We start from the raw sequence: 19,113 nt of genomic DNA, 5'->3' as shown, positions 1-19,113 counted from the left end.
CAAGTGACATCCTCCAGCTTTAAAATATGAAGTCTCAAAACTGCAGTTCATGAATTGTCCACTTGAGGCTGGCTGAAGAACCACACCAAACCTGAAGGCTGATAGCTCAAAAAATAGAGATGTCATCAGTAGCTCATTTCTCTATCAGCACAAACTGAACATGAGTGTTTTTTTTTCCCAAAACTCTTATTAAGTTTTAATTTCTGAGTTATGAGAATTAAGAGTTTTGCCCTAATAGGGGCATGGCTTACTCTGACTGTCAGGTGGACACCCTGTAGCTGCCTGTGGAAAGGTTTAAGGCCGCCTCTTCACCTCAAAGCTAGGTTGAGTTCAAGATTTCCAATACGACCTCTGCAAACATTGGGCTCTGAAATCCCATTACAGAATCAAATGGTTAATGTCATAGCGATGACATCCATGTCTTCTGGATATCTCTAGGATGTTGATATTCAAATAATGTTAATGCTGTCAAAGCCATGTTTGTAATGTACCTGTTCACTGAGGGGATTTAGTACATTAGCATGCATGGTTTTGCAAATTTTAGTGGTTAATTGATTCAATAAAATCAGGTTATTGGCTTTTTTAATGCTTTTTTTCTGTATCTCTGGCATCCCTGTAGTAGCTTTACATGTTTTTCAGCTATTTTTTTTCCCCACTGATGTTTAGAAAACTCTTATTTCAGGCTCTGTATAAAACACTTTGTTTTAGTTGCCTTCTCTTTAAGGCCCCTCACTTCACAAAACCCCTTACCTCTGGAGGTCTGTTGGAGATGGAGCTATGGGCAGCCCTTGGTGTTTGAGGTCCACCCCTTCAATGTGTCAAACGGAACTTGGTAGATCCCTTAGTAATGACTTCATAATTTCAGCAAGACTTGTAGACACCTTGTAAAAAATCTTGCTATTAATCAGATTCAAGGATTTCTAATGTGAATATGTAGACTTCTGAAAATATGAATACGTTTAGTTTCAACACCCGGCATTGTTACTTCATATCCATGTTTAGAATGGGAAAGTGGAATACCCCCTCTTTAATCTTGCCTGAAAGCAAAAAAAACCCCCAAAACAAAACGAAGAACAGCTTAACTTCTGCCCAGAATCTAACGTCTCAGACAGTTGGTTTGTGTTTTGGTGAAGTTTTCAGGGCCCATCAGGTGGCAGTTTTAGGACTCAGAGGCTTCGTATGGAGCTCTCACTCAGCTACACAGAGACTGATTGCTGCTGATAGCTGCTCCTGCCCTGTGGACAACACCCCCTCACTCCAGAGGGGTAATGTGGAGGTTTTACCAGGGAGAATGTGTTCCTGGGCAGCGACCCAAAGGAGATCTTCGGGTTTATCCTCAGCGACAGGTTTCACACACAGCTTGTGGGCCAAACCCACAAATAACAGCAAGGCGTCTTGTTTGCCATCATTCCCGGGCCTGTTTCAGATTACTGACTGGCTCTTTGAAGCTGGCTGACAGACAGGCAGGGTTTTCCCCTTCTCCACTGCCAGAAAAAGATTGGGTCATCAACAACTCTGCCACCCACGGCATATCATAAATGACCTCTGGATAAGATGTGTGCTTACTTAGGAAACTGATGAAAGAACTGAGGGGAAGCGGTACCACTGGTCTGGTGTGGTAGATTTCCTGATTTCACAGCAGACTCCTCCCTGAAAGAGAAGACCTCAGGGTGTTGATTTAAGAAAAGCTGCTGCTACTCTTTACCATTCTTTATCACAGGCCTGCACTGGAAGAAATGTCAAGCTGCAAACAAGCTTCAATAAAAACTGCATATTAGCAACAAGAACAACAAACTCCCATGTTTTCTTAAATGTGTTATTCAGATAAAAGACGTCCTGTATTAAGACAAGACAACAAATCACTGATTTAGTCTGTTGTCCTATCATCATATGAAAGTCAGTGATTAAAAAGTTTATTATCACATTTTGATAAAATGTTTTGCAGTCATTTGAAGCAGGTAAACTGACAGTATGGGCAGCACAAGGAGTCTGAATGCTGTTTGTGGATAAAAAATAATTTATATTGTTTAAGCTGTTGAATGTTCCCCTCACCTCAGTCATGCTGTCATCATTTTGATTTATCTATTCTTTTTTTGATTTCACTTAAATCTAAAACACTCAACACCTGTGTGGAAAGTTTAAGTATGCAACAAACTGAGTTTACACAGTTTGATTGTTGTGTTTACAAAAAAAAAAAAAAAAAAACAAGAAAAAAAACTAAATGAATATGTTACCCTGTTGCTTTGCATCCTGGGAAAAGTTGTCTTGAACCAAAAAAAAAAAAAAAAAAAAAAAACAGTGCTAAAAAGAAGATCTGCTCTCAATTCATTCGCTTTAAAATAAATCCACCTCTAACTCATATGTCTACGACAGTGGGTGATAGTGCTCATGGGAAACTGAGTCTTTATCTCTGAATAGCACTACCAATCCCAAACACAGGTGTCACTGCATTTAATATCAAACAGATTGCCCTCACAGCGCCTTTGATCAGCATTTCCGTAAATATGTCTGAGTTAAAGATTACTTAACATGTAGTCCCTGGTGAGGTGTTAAATTATGAGACCTTGGAAGAACCAAACAAAACAGAACAAAATGATTGGGGGAAAAAAGGTTGGAACTGAATACCCCACATTCAAACATCACTGAAAACAACATTAAGAAGTAGCATGGCAGTACTCTGGCAAGCACATTAGTAGCTGTCAGCCACATATCTATGGGCCCAGACCCAGCCAATCAAGTTGCCTTTTTTTTGGTCAGTAAATCTACTATTTGTATAATTTGGTCAGTCTGACCATCCTTGTTTTAGTTCCACAACCACCATGGGTAACCTGTGGGTGAGGACTTGCGGGGGGGCATCTATAAGGCAATTGTAACACTAAGTGCTACTTATGAAATTAACTGAACGGCTCATTCACTTTCATTCCGAAGCTGCTACTGGTTTAATTCTGGCTGCACAACCAGGAACCATTGTCATAAAATTCACACAAGACAAGCAAGAAGCAACTTTAAGAAAATTGAGCAAACCCCCCTAACCCCGTCAACATTGATTGTTTGCAACATCTTATCTTTGAGGTTTCAGTAACAAACTAGCTTGCAGCCGACTGTATGTCAAGAGTTTTAAGCTAAAATTAAAATGAAAACTGAAATGTTAACAAGACCTTGCCAACAGGAAATCAAAATGGAAAAAACTTAAAATACTAATTTCTTAAAGGAGCTCCAAGCTTGGATCTCAAATTTTTAGAATCTGGTTTCCAAAGTCAGAAAACAAACTTCAGGCTCAGTGTGAAACAAGCTTCAATGTCTCCCCGATTGGGTCTTTATGGCAACTCAGTATAACGTTAACTGGTGTTACAGCAGTTTATGAAAAAAACAGAAGAAAGGTATCAAAGTATCAACCTGATATATGCATTTTTAGTTTATAAACTTCAAAAAGTTATGATTTAATATTTACGTTAACGTGCCACACGGCCAAGAAATCTGTTGTTGTAAAATGTTGCACAGACAATAAAGGTGAAAAAGTACATTTTTGTGCCTCCAAAACAAAAACAAACAACAAAAACAGGTGTAGCTTCACTGAATTGTCTTCAAACACAGTTTTATTGATGTGTTTCATGAAATATGGCATCTTTTCTTCAAGATTTGACCAACTACCAATAGGAAGAGGCGAGGTGAACTGCTTGTTGCGGCAAAGGACAGCATCGTGGTCTGAGGATAAAATATAATCAGTATGTCTTTCATGACCTGCTGTAAGAACGGATTCCATAATGACCCAGTTGTATGATTCTCTGTGATGGACATATTTGTCCTGAGCTGGCCACCCTCACCCTCAGAAAGCTTTCCCTGGGACCTTCCGACACCGTCAGAGTCCAGGCAATAAAAAGCCTGAAACCAAACCCACAACCTAATCCAGCACGGACAATCGCTGGCAGAGGCTGCTCCTCCACAGAGCTGGATCCCTGCAGACTGTCTGTGTGCTCTTACATGAGAGAGGAGACCACATCAGTGGAGCTTATAAAACCACAGGGTACTGGAATGAAGAGGGGAGGAAGATCATTAAAGGCTGAATGCTGGGTTAACAAATTTGACTGCACATATGTAGAGAACCAGAAAAATCCCAAACACTCTGATGATTATTACATTACTTTTATACCAGTTGGTTTTTTAGTTAATTAGTGTTCTGGTTTGTAAGAAAAACTTAGTCTTTTGCCTCAGTGGTACAAATTTTGTGCTTATCAAAGTGTATTTGGGACTCTCACTGGTGCAGTGATGACATTTACCAAAAACAAATTTAGAAGAAATTACAGTTTTTTCTCTTTTTTTTGTCTGTGGGTGCTGAACTGGATTACGGTGTCATTTTAAAATGAATGAAGCTGGATTCAACTCTGAACTGTCTCCTTCAGCCTCCTCAGAGTGTGAGGAAAGTCTGCATTTTCCTCCACAGAAGGCCAACACCAGGGTGACCCCGCCCACCGACGATGTCATCCAAAGTGTCAATGAGCAAATCAGCCTAGACAAAGCGAAGGGGGTTATCAGAGCGCACAGGAGTTCTCCAAGAGAAGACGCCCACGAAAACAGAAGAAATTTATCTAAGTATCAACCTGAGAAGCGCGTTTTTAGTTTAAAAACTTCAAACAGTTATGATTTAACATTTGCGTAAACGTGCCACACGGCCAAAGTCGTGCGTAAAAGTTCGTTTTGCTGCGATTACCATGCGCAGCTTCTCCGAGCCCTGCGTCCCCGGTGGGGTACCACAAGCCTTCTCATCCAGAGTGGCAGATGCGACTTTTCACGGGAACATTTACCCAGGACCCCCGCGGTTGTCAGCCGCCACCTTTTCCTCTCGTGGATCATCGGATCTGAGCGTGAACTCCACAGCAGAGCCCATGATTCACAAGTCGCCCCAGGACCAGCCTCCAGTTTTATGCAGGCTTACGAAAACTTTGGAGGGAGAAGTGTCTGAAGATGAGCCCAAAGTTTTTCTGGAAGACATCAACCTGTGGGGACAGTTCCACAAATATGGAACGGAAATGGTCATAACTAAATCCGGGAGGTACGCAGAATGTCTCGTAATTACGCACGGAGAAAAGTAAACTGCTCAACATGCTTCATGGTTATCTGTTCTCCCCACAGGCGCATGTTCCCGCCGCTCAGAGCCAGGTGCACAGCGATGGACAGGAAAGCGAAATACATCCTCTTGATGGACATCGTGTCAGCTGATGACTGCAGGTACAAGTTTCATAACTCCCGCTGGATGGTGGCGGGGAAGGCGGATCCTGAGATGCCCAAACGCATGTACATCCACCCGGACAGTCCAGCCACGGGAGAGCAGTGGATGTCCAAAGTGGTCAACTTTCATAAACTGAAACTGACCAACAACATATCGGACAAGCATGGCTTTGTAAGTTTAACTGAAGGCATCCCTGATTTACAGACAGGGAAACTTCGGAGAAAACATTTTGAAAACGATGTGAAATGGTGATTAAAGCTTGGGGTAGCTGAGTTCCCTAACAGGAAAATGTGGTTACATTTATCGATTTAATATATTTGTTATTTACAGACAATCCTCAACTCCATGCACAAATACCAGCCAAGATTCCACTTAGTCAGAGCCAATGACATCCTCAAACTGCCCTACAGCACATTTAGGACGTACGTCTTCCCTGAGACTGAATTCATCGCTGTAACAGCTTACCAGAATGATAAGGTGAGACATAGTGTTTAGGAAACCATGAATGAAGTGTCATCATGTAGTTTAAGCTACATTTATTTGACACGTAATTTGTTACAGAATATTAATATTTTCAGGTCACGCAGCTGAAAATAGATAACAATCCTTTTGCGAAGGGATTCCGAGACACAGGAAATGGAAGGAGAGAAAAGAGGTGAGTTTTTGTTTCATCACTTTTGTATTTCGTTTCAGAATATAAAATGAATCATATTTATCTGTAAGGGCTCAGGCCTGTGGTAAAACTTGTTCAGCTCCATCAGACGAAGTCGAGGCCTTAGTTGAATAAAGAAATTGGGCCTTTTATTACAACCCTTAAAATGTAACTTTACTCAACAACAAAAACAAAAATATTACTGTAATAATAATAATAATAATAATAATAATAATAATAATAATAATAATAATAATAATAATTATTATTATTATTATTATTAATATTAATATTATTATTATTATTATTATTATTATTATTATTATTGTTGTTATTATAATAATAATAATAATTATTATTATTATTATTATTATTATTATTATTATTATTATTGTTGTTGTTGTTGTTGTTGTTGTTACATCAATAAAAGTGGATTATCAATACAGTACAGTATTTTTTCCTGTTATTTTTTGCTGAGGCGACAGTCTTATCATTATTGTACACCACACACTGAGTATATCAGATAATATGTTTATTTTAAATCTGGTATTTTAAATCTGGTGTGTCAAACTCACGGCCCATGTGCCAAACACAGCCCACAGGAGGCCAAATCCTGCAGTCTGTAAATTACAGAGAAGAGCATCTGAGAGTTTAGTTTTGATCAATCCTTTTGTAATGAACTGACACAACTTATATTTATATTTTTTCATGTCTAAATGTCAAACAGTGGAGCATTGGTGTATCTTTTTTTATAACTCCATACTTCATGATCTTTCATTTTTTGCTCTTTACTGACGCCTATAGTTGTCACTGGCTCTAACCTTTGGCCCCACAGACTGTTTCGGTTTCTGTTCCTCAGACTCGCTCTGTCTTTGGTGAATGTGCTTTCAGTGTTTTTGCTCCTTCATCCTGGTCTGAGCCAGAAGGTCACATAAAACTGGATGAATTTGTTAGTTTAGATTACTTTAAAACTAGGATTAGGGCTCATCTGATTCGTCTGTGCACTGGTTTACTGCTGAACACTTTAAATTTGTTGATTGATGTAATGTTTACTTGCTGTCTATTGTTCTCTCTTGCTCCTCATGTGAAACTAATTGTCTGCAAACATTCATGTTTTACTAGCCCGTGATTAAACCTTTTTAACAGCTTTCATATCAGTGCATTCATGTTTTAAGCCAAGTTAAATGTGACTTAAAGGTCTTAAAGTTTTTTGTCATCTTCTCCTCTGTGCCGACACTACTGGGGGGGGGGTAAATTCAATGCTCATTTGGTACAACAGTACATGCACAGTATGAACAGTAATGTTCTCTAAGAGATTGTATTGTTTTTCCCTTGTGTACAAGTGTCATAATCAAAACAACTGTTGTTCTTCCTTTGCGTCACCAGGAAACTCCAACATTCACCACTAAAGTCTGCAGAGATGCCAGTGACCAACGGGGAATCCAAACCTGAAACAGACTCGTTTGTGCAGTATAACAACAACTCCCAATCACCAGGTACAGAGCAAATTTTATCTCAGACAAAAATGTATTGCCTTGTTCCTAAAGTGGAGGTCAGCGCTCTCTGGGGTCAAAAGTATTTAGAAATCCTTTTTTTGAAAAATATATAGACAGAAATAGTTAAAAACATTTTTTTTCTTTCTCTGCTTTTGGATTTGCCTGTTTATGTATTTCTATAATGTGAAGTCACTGTTTTGGGGTTGAATAGTTTGGGAACCTCTTACTCTATGTTACTCATTCTGTCTATACCACTCTGCAAGTCAACAACATAACCTTCATTTTTTAGATCCTCATGAAAGTGTCGTCGACAAAGACAAGGATGTTGAAGATGGTCCTGAGCAGGACAGAAGACCAAAGCCAAAGCTTTCCCTGTCAGAGAGGCAGTCCAGTACAAAGACAGAGACCAGAAACAGCCATGGCTCTCCATCACTAACTAATTCAGCGGGTTGCTGCGAGCCACGAGACTCAGCACAGGACCAATATCTCAAACTGTACAGCGGTTTTCCTCAGAGCTGTGTTTATCCAGTGGACTCACACAGACCTCTGCAGGATCAGAGTGGACCCCCCACAGGTCTTCTTCAGGCTGCTCAAGTCAGCTCCTGGAACAGCTGTTCTTCAGTTGACAAAGCCGTGTTGTGTGGACTGAGCCTGACTGCACCTATGAGGACGCCTGGGTTTCCCATCAGCCTTCCACACCACCCTCTGATACAGGTACACAGGTGACACAGGAAAACACTTTTTAGATCCTAATCAGAGAAAGACTTCAACCGTTCTCATAAGGAGGTCATACCACAGAGACTGGTAACAGATCATACAGTCAGAATCCACTTTTGCTTCATTTCCTAAAGTTGAAACAAGAACTTTGATGTTTGCCATAAAATCATCAACAACCTAAAAGGAATCAATCAGGGTGGCTGTGAGAAAATTTTAAATTCCAGCACTGTGAAAGATATTTCAGCTTCTTCAGATACTTCAATAAAATAATGAAAGGTTCTTGGACAAAGCAAGTTTTAGGAAGTGAGCTAAACAATAGCACTGAACCAGCTGACCTCATTTACTCAGGCGGATCAATTCAAAGCTCTGACTGATGATGCTTTAAATTGTTTTCTCAGGGTAAAAGTAGGAGTGTAGGGTATTAAAAGGTCAGAATTTCAGTAGGGGCAGAGATCGTTGAAGGGACTGCCCGTTTATGTTGACTGCATTCACCAGTTCGCACATGCTGTGTGTTCAGTCCGGCAAACTGCATGACTGACAGACAGACAGCTGGAGTCACAGACCAAGGAGTCCCCATGCTTCTCACTCCATTGATAAGTCTCTATTCATGTTGGGCTGCAAAACCTCAAACCCGTTACTCCTGGTATGACTCTGCTCATTATGTAGGTTTGTTGTTGTGGTCAAGCTAAATCAGATCTGGTCTTTGACACGGTTTGTTTTTTTTGAAAAATCATGGGGTGTTTTTAACTAGTTTCTGTGCAGCACTCACATTTATGGTGAATTAACCCGTCACAGCTCAAGCATCCAGCAGAAATTAGATGGCTGGGTATTAGCTGCGACTTGCCAGACCAGCCACACACCCAAGCCGCAAAGGAGCGGATCCAGTGTAAGTTGGCAGATTGACTTGAATGGAAACCTTTCTGATCCTGTGCTGTAATGGAGCGGAGACAAACTGGAGACACATCTGGTGTATTTCAGCCATAACACAAAAAAACAGTTTCAAGAACATATCTTACAAATGCTTACAAGGTATACAAAAAAAATCATTAAATGTCCAACATGCTAGAGTATTCAGTGTCTAAAGCTTTCAATTTTTATATTTATTAGTCTAAAAATGCCAAGTTTTTATTTCATTTTTTATTTTATTCTTAATCATGATAAAGAAAGGGCATCTAAGATAAAATACTCTCTGTAACTCTCTGTCAGTCTGCAGCATTGAGAGATCCATCTGTGAGCATATCCCTTCTAGTCAACAGCTGATCACTGTCTTTATCCGTTTCCCTGTTAACAGGACCTGGTAAGCCTTTCACAGTTTGAAGGCCTCCTCTTGTACCCCTACTCAAGCTTCACTGCAGCTTCGGCCCCATACCTCGCCCCACCTGTGCAGTCCGGTGCGGAATTCAGAGCCTACTCGAGTGTCCACGGCAGGGATTGCTTCACCTCTCCTATCATGTCTACTGTTCCTTTGGTGAGCGGCGGTGGCTTGAAGTATTTCTCTCCTGATTTGCTGATCTTACCGAAAACAGACCAGAAGAATACAGAGGAAAGAGCTAAAGAGGACTGCAGTCAGAGGGAGTAACACATGGACTGAATCTGTGGCATGTGACTGCTGAAGTGCTCCTGCTGCATGTGGTCTGCTCCCTCACCTACGGACTAAAGGCTGCTTTTCGAACGGAAATGACACAGGTCTCATTAAGTCTTAGCTTATCTGCATCTTGACTGAGGACTGACTCCCTTTGGTGCACAAAGCATTTGATTCCAATTACGGAAACAAAGGAATGAACTGTGGTTAATTTGAATTCATGCCTAGCTTGCTAAACGAAGACATTTACCAATTCAGAAAATTTCTCACAGCTTATTGACTGATTCCTGACAGAAGTTTGTCATGTAAATATCATAAATTCTGCTTCCAAATAAAAGGAGTTCACACAGAGGGGTCAAAAAAGATACTACTATGAATACTTGGCTGTTGTAATTCAAACATAAATCTATTGAACAATCTTTGCCTCACATATGGTCCTTTTGTTAGTTCGTCTTTAAAGTTGGGTTGTATTACGTGCTAATTCTAAGTCGCAGGTAGGTATAAACAATAGACTTAAAAAAAAAAAAAGGAAATCATCATGCTTGACTTGAAGTGAGGTCACCACAAAAACTGTCCCCCCCCAGTTGGCTGGCTGCAGTATAGGTCAAAAAATCCTGCTCTCCAGTCATTCCAGATGGGACGTGGTCAAACTTTTAAAAATTGATACACCTGGTAGAAATGTTTCCTCCGTCAGATTGTTGTGACAATTTGATGATATAATTTGGCTGCCTTGTTTTCAAGTCCTCTTTTTTTCTGAAAAGTTTTGTTTTCATTAGTTATAAGAGGTTAAAAACAAGGTTTCATGTCACGTCATGTTTAACCATGATTGACAGCTGCCATTTTTGTGTATTTTTTTCACCACCTCCGACATTTTGGATTATCTTCCTTGTAGCCGATTAGAGGCTATAAGGAAGATCTGGAAAAGCTTGTGATAAAATGAGGATAAATCTTTCTTTTTATAAACACCACTTTGTTCAAGACAACTTTCCCCAGGATGCAAAGCCACAAGGTAATGTAATTATTTGTAGTTACATCGAGCTGTTATGTAAAATGGGACAACAGTCAAACTTTATAGTGTGGTTTTGTGTCCAGAAGATGAGCAGACTATAGTGTTACTCACAGACCGGTGCTCTGAGACATAATGTGTCACGTTAGTGAATCCTTATGTCCTACTAGTGCTCATCTACCGACTCCAAATTGATCAAGCAGGATAAATGTAACCTGGCTCTTTGTTTTACTGATAGACTCTCAAGTTTGAACGGACCACTGCAGTGGCCTATAACTGCTTCATGTGGGTTGGAATAAACATTATCACATACAGTTTAACTCATGCTCTAACAACTTGCTGTTTAGCTTTCTTTTGCGATGATGTCCTTTTTTCAGTCCAGCTCCAGTGTCCACCACCAAAAAACACAAATTATATCCAATATGATTTCAGCAGAGAAAAACACAGATCTCCTCTCTGCTAAACTTTGCAATTTAACGCTTAGAGACTTTGCTGTCGTCAGATTGTCTGGGTAATCCACAAATACTGAGAAATAACAGCTATTAATAACAGGTTTTGGCACTGGTAATCTGATTTTAAATTGTGGGTTACAGAAAGGGAAATATATAAAAGAGAGACCCCAAGATCATTAAATAAGTTCCTCACAGGGCTGAATGAGTAGCAATCCTATTTGATGGGAGGATAAATCAATGTGTGGATGCATGTTTTCTTATTGCTCCAGTAAATAAAAAATAATATCAATACAGTTTTTAGATAACGAAACACTTTTAAGTATGATTTTCTATGATGTAGCGATTCTCAAATAGAAATCTGCTGCGCACCTTCCGGCTCGCCGTACCAAGCACCTCAGGCGCTTGATGATGACGTTATATGTAGCTGTGATGGTAAACACTTGTTCCCTGTTGTGAACCATGACTGTGTTTTCTTCGAGGTTTAAGTAATCCTTTTACGGGAACAATGATTTCCATGAGTTATATTCTGTTGTGCGGACAGTTCCTGCTTCTCCTGACGGTGATTCTGTTACAATGTCTGGATGGAATTCACTCTCAAAACTCAACGACCATGGAAACACCGTCTACATCTCCTGGTCAAGGAGCTACATCTCTCCCTTTCAGCGAACAGCCGCCAGAAACGGTGACATACGACATACCTGTGGACGGTATGAATCATACAGAGATCTATGTGTACAGACCACCCTCTCCAGTCGTCCTCTGCAGCTATTTGTGAGTATCATACTGTAGCGTGGTTAGGATGATGTCGTTAGCATGCTAGCTAATGCTAACTTAGCACAGCTGCTGTGCTACCTGATTAACTGTCAATAATGTTCACTTCGAAATCATTAATCTGTCATTTTACGCCACTATATCATACCTGATAACATTACAGTGTGAAAATATGGAGATTTTAGGGCTATCCGAAAATCAGCCGTTACCCCTTTCACATATGACAACTGCTCTGTAAATGAAATAAACGAATGCGCAAGAAAATGTTTTTTTCCTCCTTTTTAGTGCATCACTTTATTATGTTTCATTACGAAAACCAAGATAAACTGACAAAAATATAACTTAGTACCCTGAAATATTATTAGTTAAACTTAAACCATCATTAGCCACATCACTACAACCACTTTAAGGCTTTTCATGTTAAACTGCTTCTTCAGCATCTGCCTGATGATCATCACCATCACTCCTCCCCATACATGTCAAAATAATAATAATAAAAAAAACATTAAGAACAGTCTTTTAGAAAAAACTTTTTTTTAGATATCGTCATAGCCCTCTGCTCCACCACATCTCAAATGGAAATAATGTTTATCACACTAACTACATTGATCTGATAATGTCACATGTTTTTTTCCTAACCACAATGATCTAGATTCTATTGTTAATAGTGTATATAATATTAAATGTGGTTGTCACACCATATTTGGATGTTGAAACTATCATAGTTCTTTTATTCAGTTAAGTTTTGAATACACAACTTACTTGAAGCATCCATTTAGAGTCAGAAAACCTCTGTCTTATATTATTAGCCTGTGGTGTTTTCTGCTCTTTCTGAAGAAGAGATTTTTCTTTCCATCTCTACCTAAAATTATTAGCTAGAATTTATCACCTGGCTAACTTAAACCTGTGATATGGTGATCGTCACAGTTAGCTTCTCACTTTAATGAGTCACACAGCTCTTAATTCTCCTGATGATTATTAGAGAATGCTGTGTTAAAGCTTGTCAGAACTTATGTTGTACAGAGAGAACAGGGCTAAATCATAGGCCGAATAAACTTTTTAACAGGTGCCAAAGTATAACTCATGACTCATCATGTTAACATGTTTTTTTATAAAAAGGGCTGATGCTCTGATCAACTCTTCAGCGGTAGATATTACAAAGCTACCTGTGTGTGTGTCTGTAACCTGCAGTCAGAAGGATTTCATGCAGTCTTTTAGATCAAACCAACAACAGGAAAGGGAATTGATGTTTTCCTAATGTCTTGACCTGAAAAAAATATTGGAGTCTAAAGGATCAGCCTAAAACATAGGAGGATCAAGTCAGGAGTACTGCAGGAGGAAGGGTGAAAAAGCATGAGACTCCTCACCAAATCGGTAGTGTTGGCAGGTCTGCAAGAGTGTAATTTACCAAAAATCAAGTCAGATGAGTCCAATTCTGACTGTAGCATGCTGAATTCATCGTCAGGTCAGATTGCTACAGACAATACTCCTGGTGTTAACTGCTACCTTTATGAAAAATGCTTGAAATTAGAAATCCTCTAGAATAGACAAGAAAAAAACAATTCTGAAACTTTGGATTTAATGTGATGCAAGTACATGGAAACAGTTATGAGCGAAGAAATGCCACTATTATTAGGCAAACTGGCAGCATGTTAATAACATTAGCAGGCATGAAAGGACATCGAAGAGCAGCTGGATCCTTCTGAATAAAAGATAAGCATGGCTGTACCTCTCTGAAGAAAAACACACCTGAAAAGAAGGCAACAGTAGACAGAAAAATGCTGAATAATTGCAATGAATCTGGGTTTCATTCACAAACTGCAAAATTAGAACTCAAGAAGATCCATTTTCAGAATTACCACCGTCTGTGGATGTATGCTCTATATGATGAACTAAGGCAGAGGGTAGAATTGCCTCATAGTCTGTCCATGTTGAATCTTTTTTATCCTCCAAAGTCTCAACAGGAGAGTTGGCACCCAGTTTCTTAACCAGCACAGAGGTCAAAATCCAGCATCTATAATGGTATTGAGGTGCATTAGTTCACCTGACATAAGTAATCTGTATTTCTCAAGGTACCAGTAATGCTGAGCCAAAGGTTTTGTAAACAGGTAGAAAGATTTTCAGTGCATGTCCACCTTTTTGATCCTTCAAAACAAACATTGGATCTTAAAATAATTTAAAACACTCTGCAAATTTCAGAATCAAAGAAACATGGGTGGAAATATATTTAGTTTTAAAAAAGGTGCAAGTATCTAAAAGACTCATTTCAGGAAAGGCATTGTGGCCTGTAGGTGTCAGAGTACTTGCAAAAACTACAACATGAATTTAAAAGCAAGTACAAAAGTGCACCTACTTCCATTGTGTTGTGGCTTTTGCATTGGTGTTGTTGCCTTTTCAAATCGGCGGACACCTCCTGACCACCAAAGCTTTGCTTATTCCAAGATTTGGTAGAACCTCTGTCTGTACAATAAAAAAAACAGCATGGCTCTGTTGTTAAAGAGTCTGAACTTTGACTGACTGACCTGCAGTCCAGACTTATAAACCAATGATTTTTTTTTCACAACTTTAAATGTCATGCTGAACTGTTGTGAAATTAAAATCCCGCGTCTAACCAAATAGGTGAACATCTACTTGGGATTTTCTGCAGTTTGTCTCCTGAACAGAGTGTTGTTGAAGGGTACACATGAACTTGACCCAGCTCATGAAGTATTGCTGGCATAAGATGAGAAATGAGAGTTGGATTTTCTCAGTTTCAGCATATGATACTTCTTTTGCTTCTTCTTCTTCTTCTTCTTAAGTCTAAGTATGTTTTTCTATTTTTTTCCTCTATGTACGATGAAGACCTGAGGAGTTCATCTTCTGTCAGGACCCAGTGGACCATGCAGGCAACAACAGTGCCTACTTGGAGATGGGCCATGGTTGTGTTGGGGTACGTTTATTTTTCTTATTTACAGTGATATTAATGCAACCAATCACCCAGCTTTTAACTCAAGTGTTTTTTGTTTAGTGGGGTGGCCAGACTAAGAAAGAAGTGAACCACACACCGGTGATCTGCACTGCCCTGGATGACATAGAGTGTGCTGGACCGCGAGAATTCCTCAGAGGAAACGTGCCATGCATCAAGTAAGAGACACCACACTGGTTACAATAATGTATTTATATGTATGAAAATTGTAACCTTAACATGATCCAGAGATTAAAACCAGCAGTAACAGGACAAATCCACTAGAGAGCAGTATTCACTAAAGAGAAGAAGTGCTTCATTCATCACCAGTAAACTGTTTTTCTGTGATACCTGTCAGGAGATCAGAGTTATGATGTGTGATACACAGTTTAAAAATGTTCCAAAAAACACAGCTCAAGGTAAATTTCATTTCAAACATAAATTAACCACTATTAATACTAAAATGCTTTTTGCCACTACATCTTGTTGAGTACACACAACCACAACCATGGGGAAGACTGCCGACTTCATATTTCTCAAGAAGAAAATCATCTGCACCCTCCATGAGGGGATTATATTAATAGAAAGTCGGCTGAAAGGGATAACTGTGGGAGGAAAAGAAGAACAAGGAATGGCTTTGAGGGGATTACCAAGAAAAAATGTATTGAAGAACTTAGGAGAGCTTCAGGAAAGTGGAGGAAGAGCGGACAGGCTCAGAATCCAAGCTGCTTGAAGTCAGGGGTAATGTTTCCACAGTCAGTGATGGTTTGGGTTACCATGTCATCTGCTGCTGTTGGTCCAATGTAGACGTTTAGAGCACTTTATGCTTCCTTCTGCTGACAAGCTTTATAGAGATGATGATTTCATTTCTCAGCAGGACTTGGCTCCTGCCCACAGCACCAAAACTACAACCAAATTGTTGATCATTTACTACTGTGCTTGATTTAGACAGTTAGCTTTATGATATTAACCCCATCAAAAAGAGGAGCATGAAAACATATGATCCAAAATTACCTATAAATCAGCTTCATTATCACCCCAGCAGTGCAACAGGCTGAATGTGATAAAGGAGCCCCCACCAAATGTTGAGTGTATAAATTAACTTTTTAGAAGTTTGACGTCCCTGCGTTTTAAATCCTTTTTTGATTGATCTCAGAAAATATTGAGATTTAAGATTAATATATCTAATATTTAGGAGGTATAAGTTGTAATCATGATTCAAGCAGAAAATCTTAGAAAGTTTTCATTTTAGTTCAAGGAAAATAAAATAAATGAAATGTCTTTACATGAAATAATGAGAAGAAAATGAGTTTACATGGATGTTCTAATTTTTGTGATGCACCTGTAGATGATTTTTTATTACATGTCAATCTTAATATTAGATAGCTGCCAGCCAAAAACCAGGATAACTATAATTTCCAATATAAAAAATTGAAGTGAAGTGAATTTTATCTTTTTGCTCAGTTGTTTCTGTTACAGGTGACATAAAACTGCTCTTAAAGATAATCCTTTGCTTTTTATTCACACAGATACACTGGGCACTATTTCATCACCACATTGCTGTACTCCTTCTTCCTCGGGTGTTTTGGCGTCGACCGTTTTTGTCTGGGTCACACTGGAACTGCAGTTGGGAAGTTATTAACGTTAGGAGGTCTGGGGATCTGGTGGTTCGTTGACTTGATCCTACTCATCACCGGTGGCCTGATGCCCAGCGATTACAGCAACTGGTGCACCTACTACTGACCGACAGCAGAGGGGGACCGAGGACTCAGGTCAGCCTCTCAGTCCAGGAGCACTGAGCACTGAAGGGAAGCTACGAGTCTGTATGCCGGGCTGTTTCAAGGTGATCTCACTCCTGCTGTGCTAAGTGGAGGACTCCTGGAGGGTTTCTTATTTAATCACAGGAGATTTCCTGCTTTGAGAATGCATTATAAAGACTGGCCTACTTCCTGTTTTCCCCAAGAGGACTGTAGTGGCTTTCTATCTTTTCTTTAATGGTAACTTTGAACTGTAAGTGCCAACAAACAAATAATGGTTTATTGTTGCTGTTAAAGACAGACTATGTCTACATGGGCTGCTGGTTGATGTATGCCTGCTACACTTATCCTGGTTCAGCCCAGAATTTATCATAAACATATGCTTTCAGTCTCCCAATTGACTGTCATCATAGCTACTCTGTTAATCTCAAACATGTTCATGATTAAAGTGTAAAATCCACATAATTACATCACTTCTCTCCAGACGTGACCACAAAAGCAGATAGAAGAGTGACAGAGAAGAGAAGCTGTTTTGGTGACACCTGCTTTACAGTGTGAGATCACTTCAGGTAAACCAAACACAGCTTCGTGCTGATGCTTGAGGAGATGTGGTCAGTGCACGTTAATTTTAAATTATATGCTCATGCAGTGTCACATACAGTCATAAAATGTATCCATAAATCTGTTTATAAGGTAGCTCAGCTGTCAGCGTATACACAGAATTGCAGCTAAGACTGTGTTTCTGCTAAAATGTCATTCCTAGCATCACTGTATCTGACGTTTTCAACGTATGAAAGTGGATTTGGACTTAATGTAAATAGGGATTACATTTGCATCAGAGTGCTTTGATGTTTTGCTGTTTTTCTTTTTCTTATCCAGAGGTGTGTAGCTGTAATGCCGTGCAGATAAAAACACTGGCAAGATCTCCTAAAAGACCGGATTCTGTTAAGGTCGACTGAGTTTTCCTTTCTAAAAAAAACCTCAGGATTATAAAACCATAAATACGCTGTTTCTGCTTTTCCACCTATCTCTGCCTGGTTTCACAGCATATAACAAAAAAAAATCTTTGATGTATTTCTTAAGAAGTTTTTATTGGATATTTCTCCAAGAATTGTTCAAGATAGTAAAGGTGATAATGCAGGAAGCCCAAAAAGGTTAACACGTTTTTTTTCCCCTAAATTCTTCAAGTGAGTTTGCAAGTCAAGTCAAGTCAAATTTTGTTTATATGGTACATTTTTAAACATCTGTAGATGATAGATGCTGATAGAGCTTCCTTTACTTGAAGCTTCTGTGGACTAAACATATCTTGGGAGAAAAGTCCAAGGTGATAAATAGCATAAATCTGACCTTTAAGTTAGGCTGCAGTCACTGCTTGAATACGTCACGTTGCTTCAGGAGTTTTCTTCTCTAGTTTAACTACGAGAGCTGATTGTAAAGACAGTCTGCAGTTTTCCTGAAGGCAACACTTATGACAGCTCCTCTTATTCAGATTACCAAACAGGCCTCCTCTGACTCTCCGCTGTCCTCTCTGCTCACCTGTACCGAGGCTAAAGGAACATGAAAGTCTCCAAAACAAATCTTAGTCTTTATTTCCTCCAGCTTCAGGCACAGCTCTCATTAAACAGTGAAGTCTTCATCCTCCACTACACTAAACTTTTCATCTTGACCTGAACTGAAGGTTTTCGTGCTCGCTCAGAGGCAGGTTTCAGGACAGGCTCATTACCTCCTCAGACTTTCATCAGGATGAAAAAACGCCTCTGAGGTCATAAAGAAAGTAGAAGACTTGATGACAGGCTGGATGAAAACTCTTTACTGTAAAAAGTAGATTCTGTTTGATTCACAAACCCCTGTCCTGTCTCACTCATCTGTCAGGACGTGTTGTTTTTTATTTCTTTCCTTTTTTCTGAATGTAATTACTTCTGTTTATCGCTGTTTTGAATCCAGCTTTGAAAATATCCCATATTCACAATACAAAAGCAGTTTTTTTTAAAATGTGTAATATAATGGTAATAGTATTGATCTTTCTTAAAGGATCTCTAAAGGCAGTGATTTTATTTATTGTTCCAGGTTGTTATTTATTTGAAGTTTGAAGATTCAGGGGACAAAACGGTCTCGTCTGCTTCCTTCACACACAACTTTCCTTGGCTTGTTTGAGAGATGAGATAAAAACTGTTTCATTTTACATCTGTATTATTATATTGTATCTGTATTCCCTCTGTATTAAAACCCAAATCTCTCCTTTGTAAGTCTGAGGAGCAGTTAAATGTGTCTTAAGTTTGTTTTTCACTGTACACAGCCGTGGCGGCTTGAATAAAAGCCTCTGATTAAGTGTCTTCTCTTTTTAAAGATACAGCCTGGATCATTGATTGAATGCTTAATATAATGAAAGATGTATTTTATAATGGCCATTTCACACAAGTTCATGAAAGTTTTTATGCTTCTAATTCTTATTTAATGTGTAGATCAGTAGGAACGTTCAACTGCTGAAATGTGACAAAGGAACAGCTTA

General features: G+C 39.2%; 1 protein-coding gene across 1 annotated transcript; it reads left to right on the top strand.

The window, feature by feature from the left end:
- The first annotated feature begins 11,522 nt into the window (after positions 1-11,522).
- Positions 11,523-17,514, top strand: tm2d2 (TM2 domain containing 2). The gene is made up of 4 exons (XM_074671353.1): positions 11,523-11,903; positions 14,745-14,832; positions 14,911-15,026; positions 16,377-17,514. Exons 1-4 carry the CDS (start codon positions 11,638-11,640, stop codon positions 16,588-16,590), a joined length of 684 nt encoding a protein of 227 aa, XP_074527454.1. The 5' UTR covers positions 11,523-11,637; the 3' UTR covers positions 16,591-17,514.
- Positions 17,515-19,113: the final 1,599 nt, after the last annotated feature.

This window comes from Halichoeres trimaculatus, unplaced genomic scaffold, assembly GCF_033239565.1.
Source record: "Halichoeres trimaculatus isolate MK-OKI-2021-1 unplaced genomic scaffold, fHalTri1.1 fHalTri1_scaffold_5, whole genome shotgun sequence".
Lineage (NCBI taxonomy): Eukaryota > Metazoa > Chordata > Actinopteri > Labriformes > Labridae > Halichoeres > Halichoeres trimaculatus.
The sequence above is the reverse complement of the archived record's forward strand: the minus strand, read 5'-3'. Positions and strand labels throughout refer to the sequence as shown.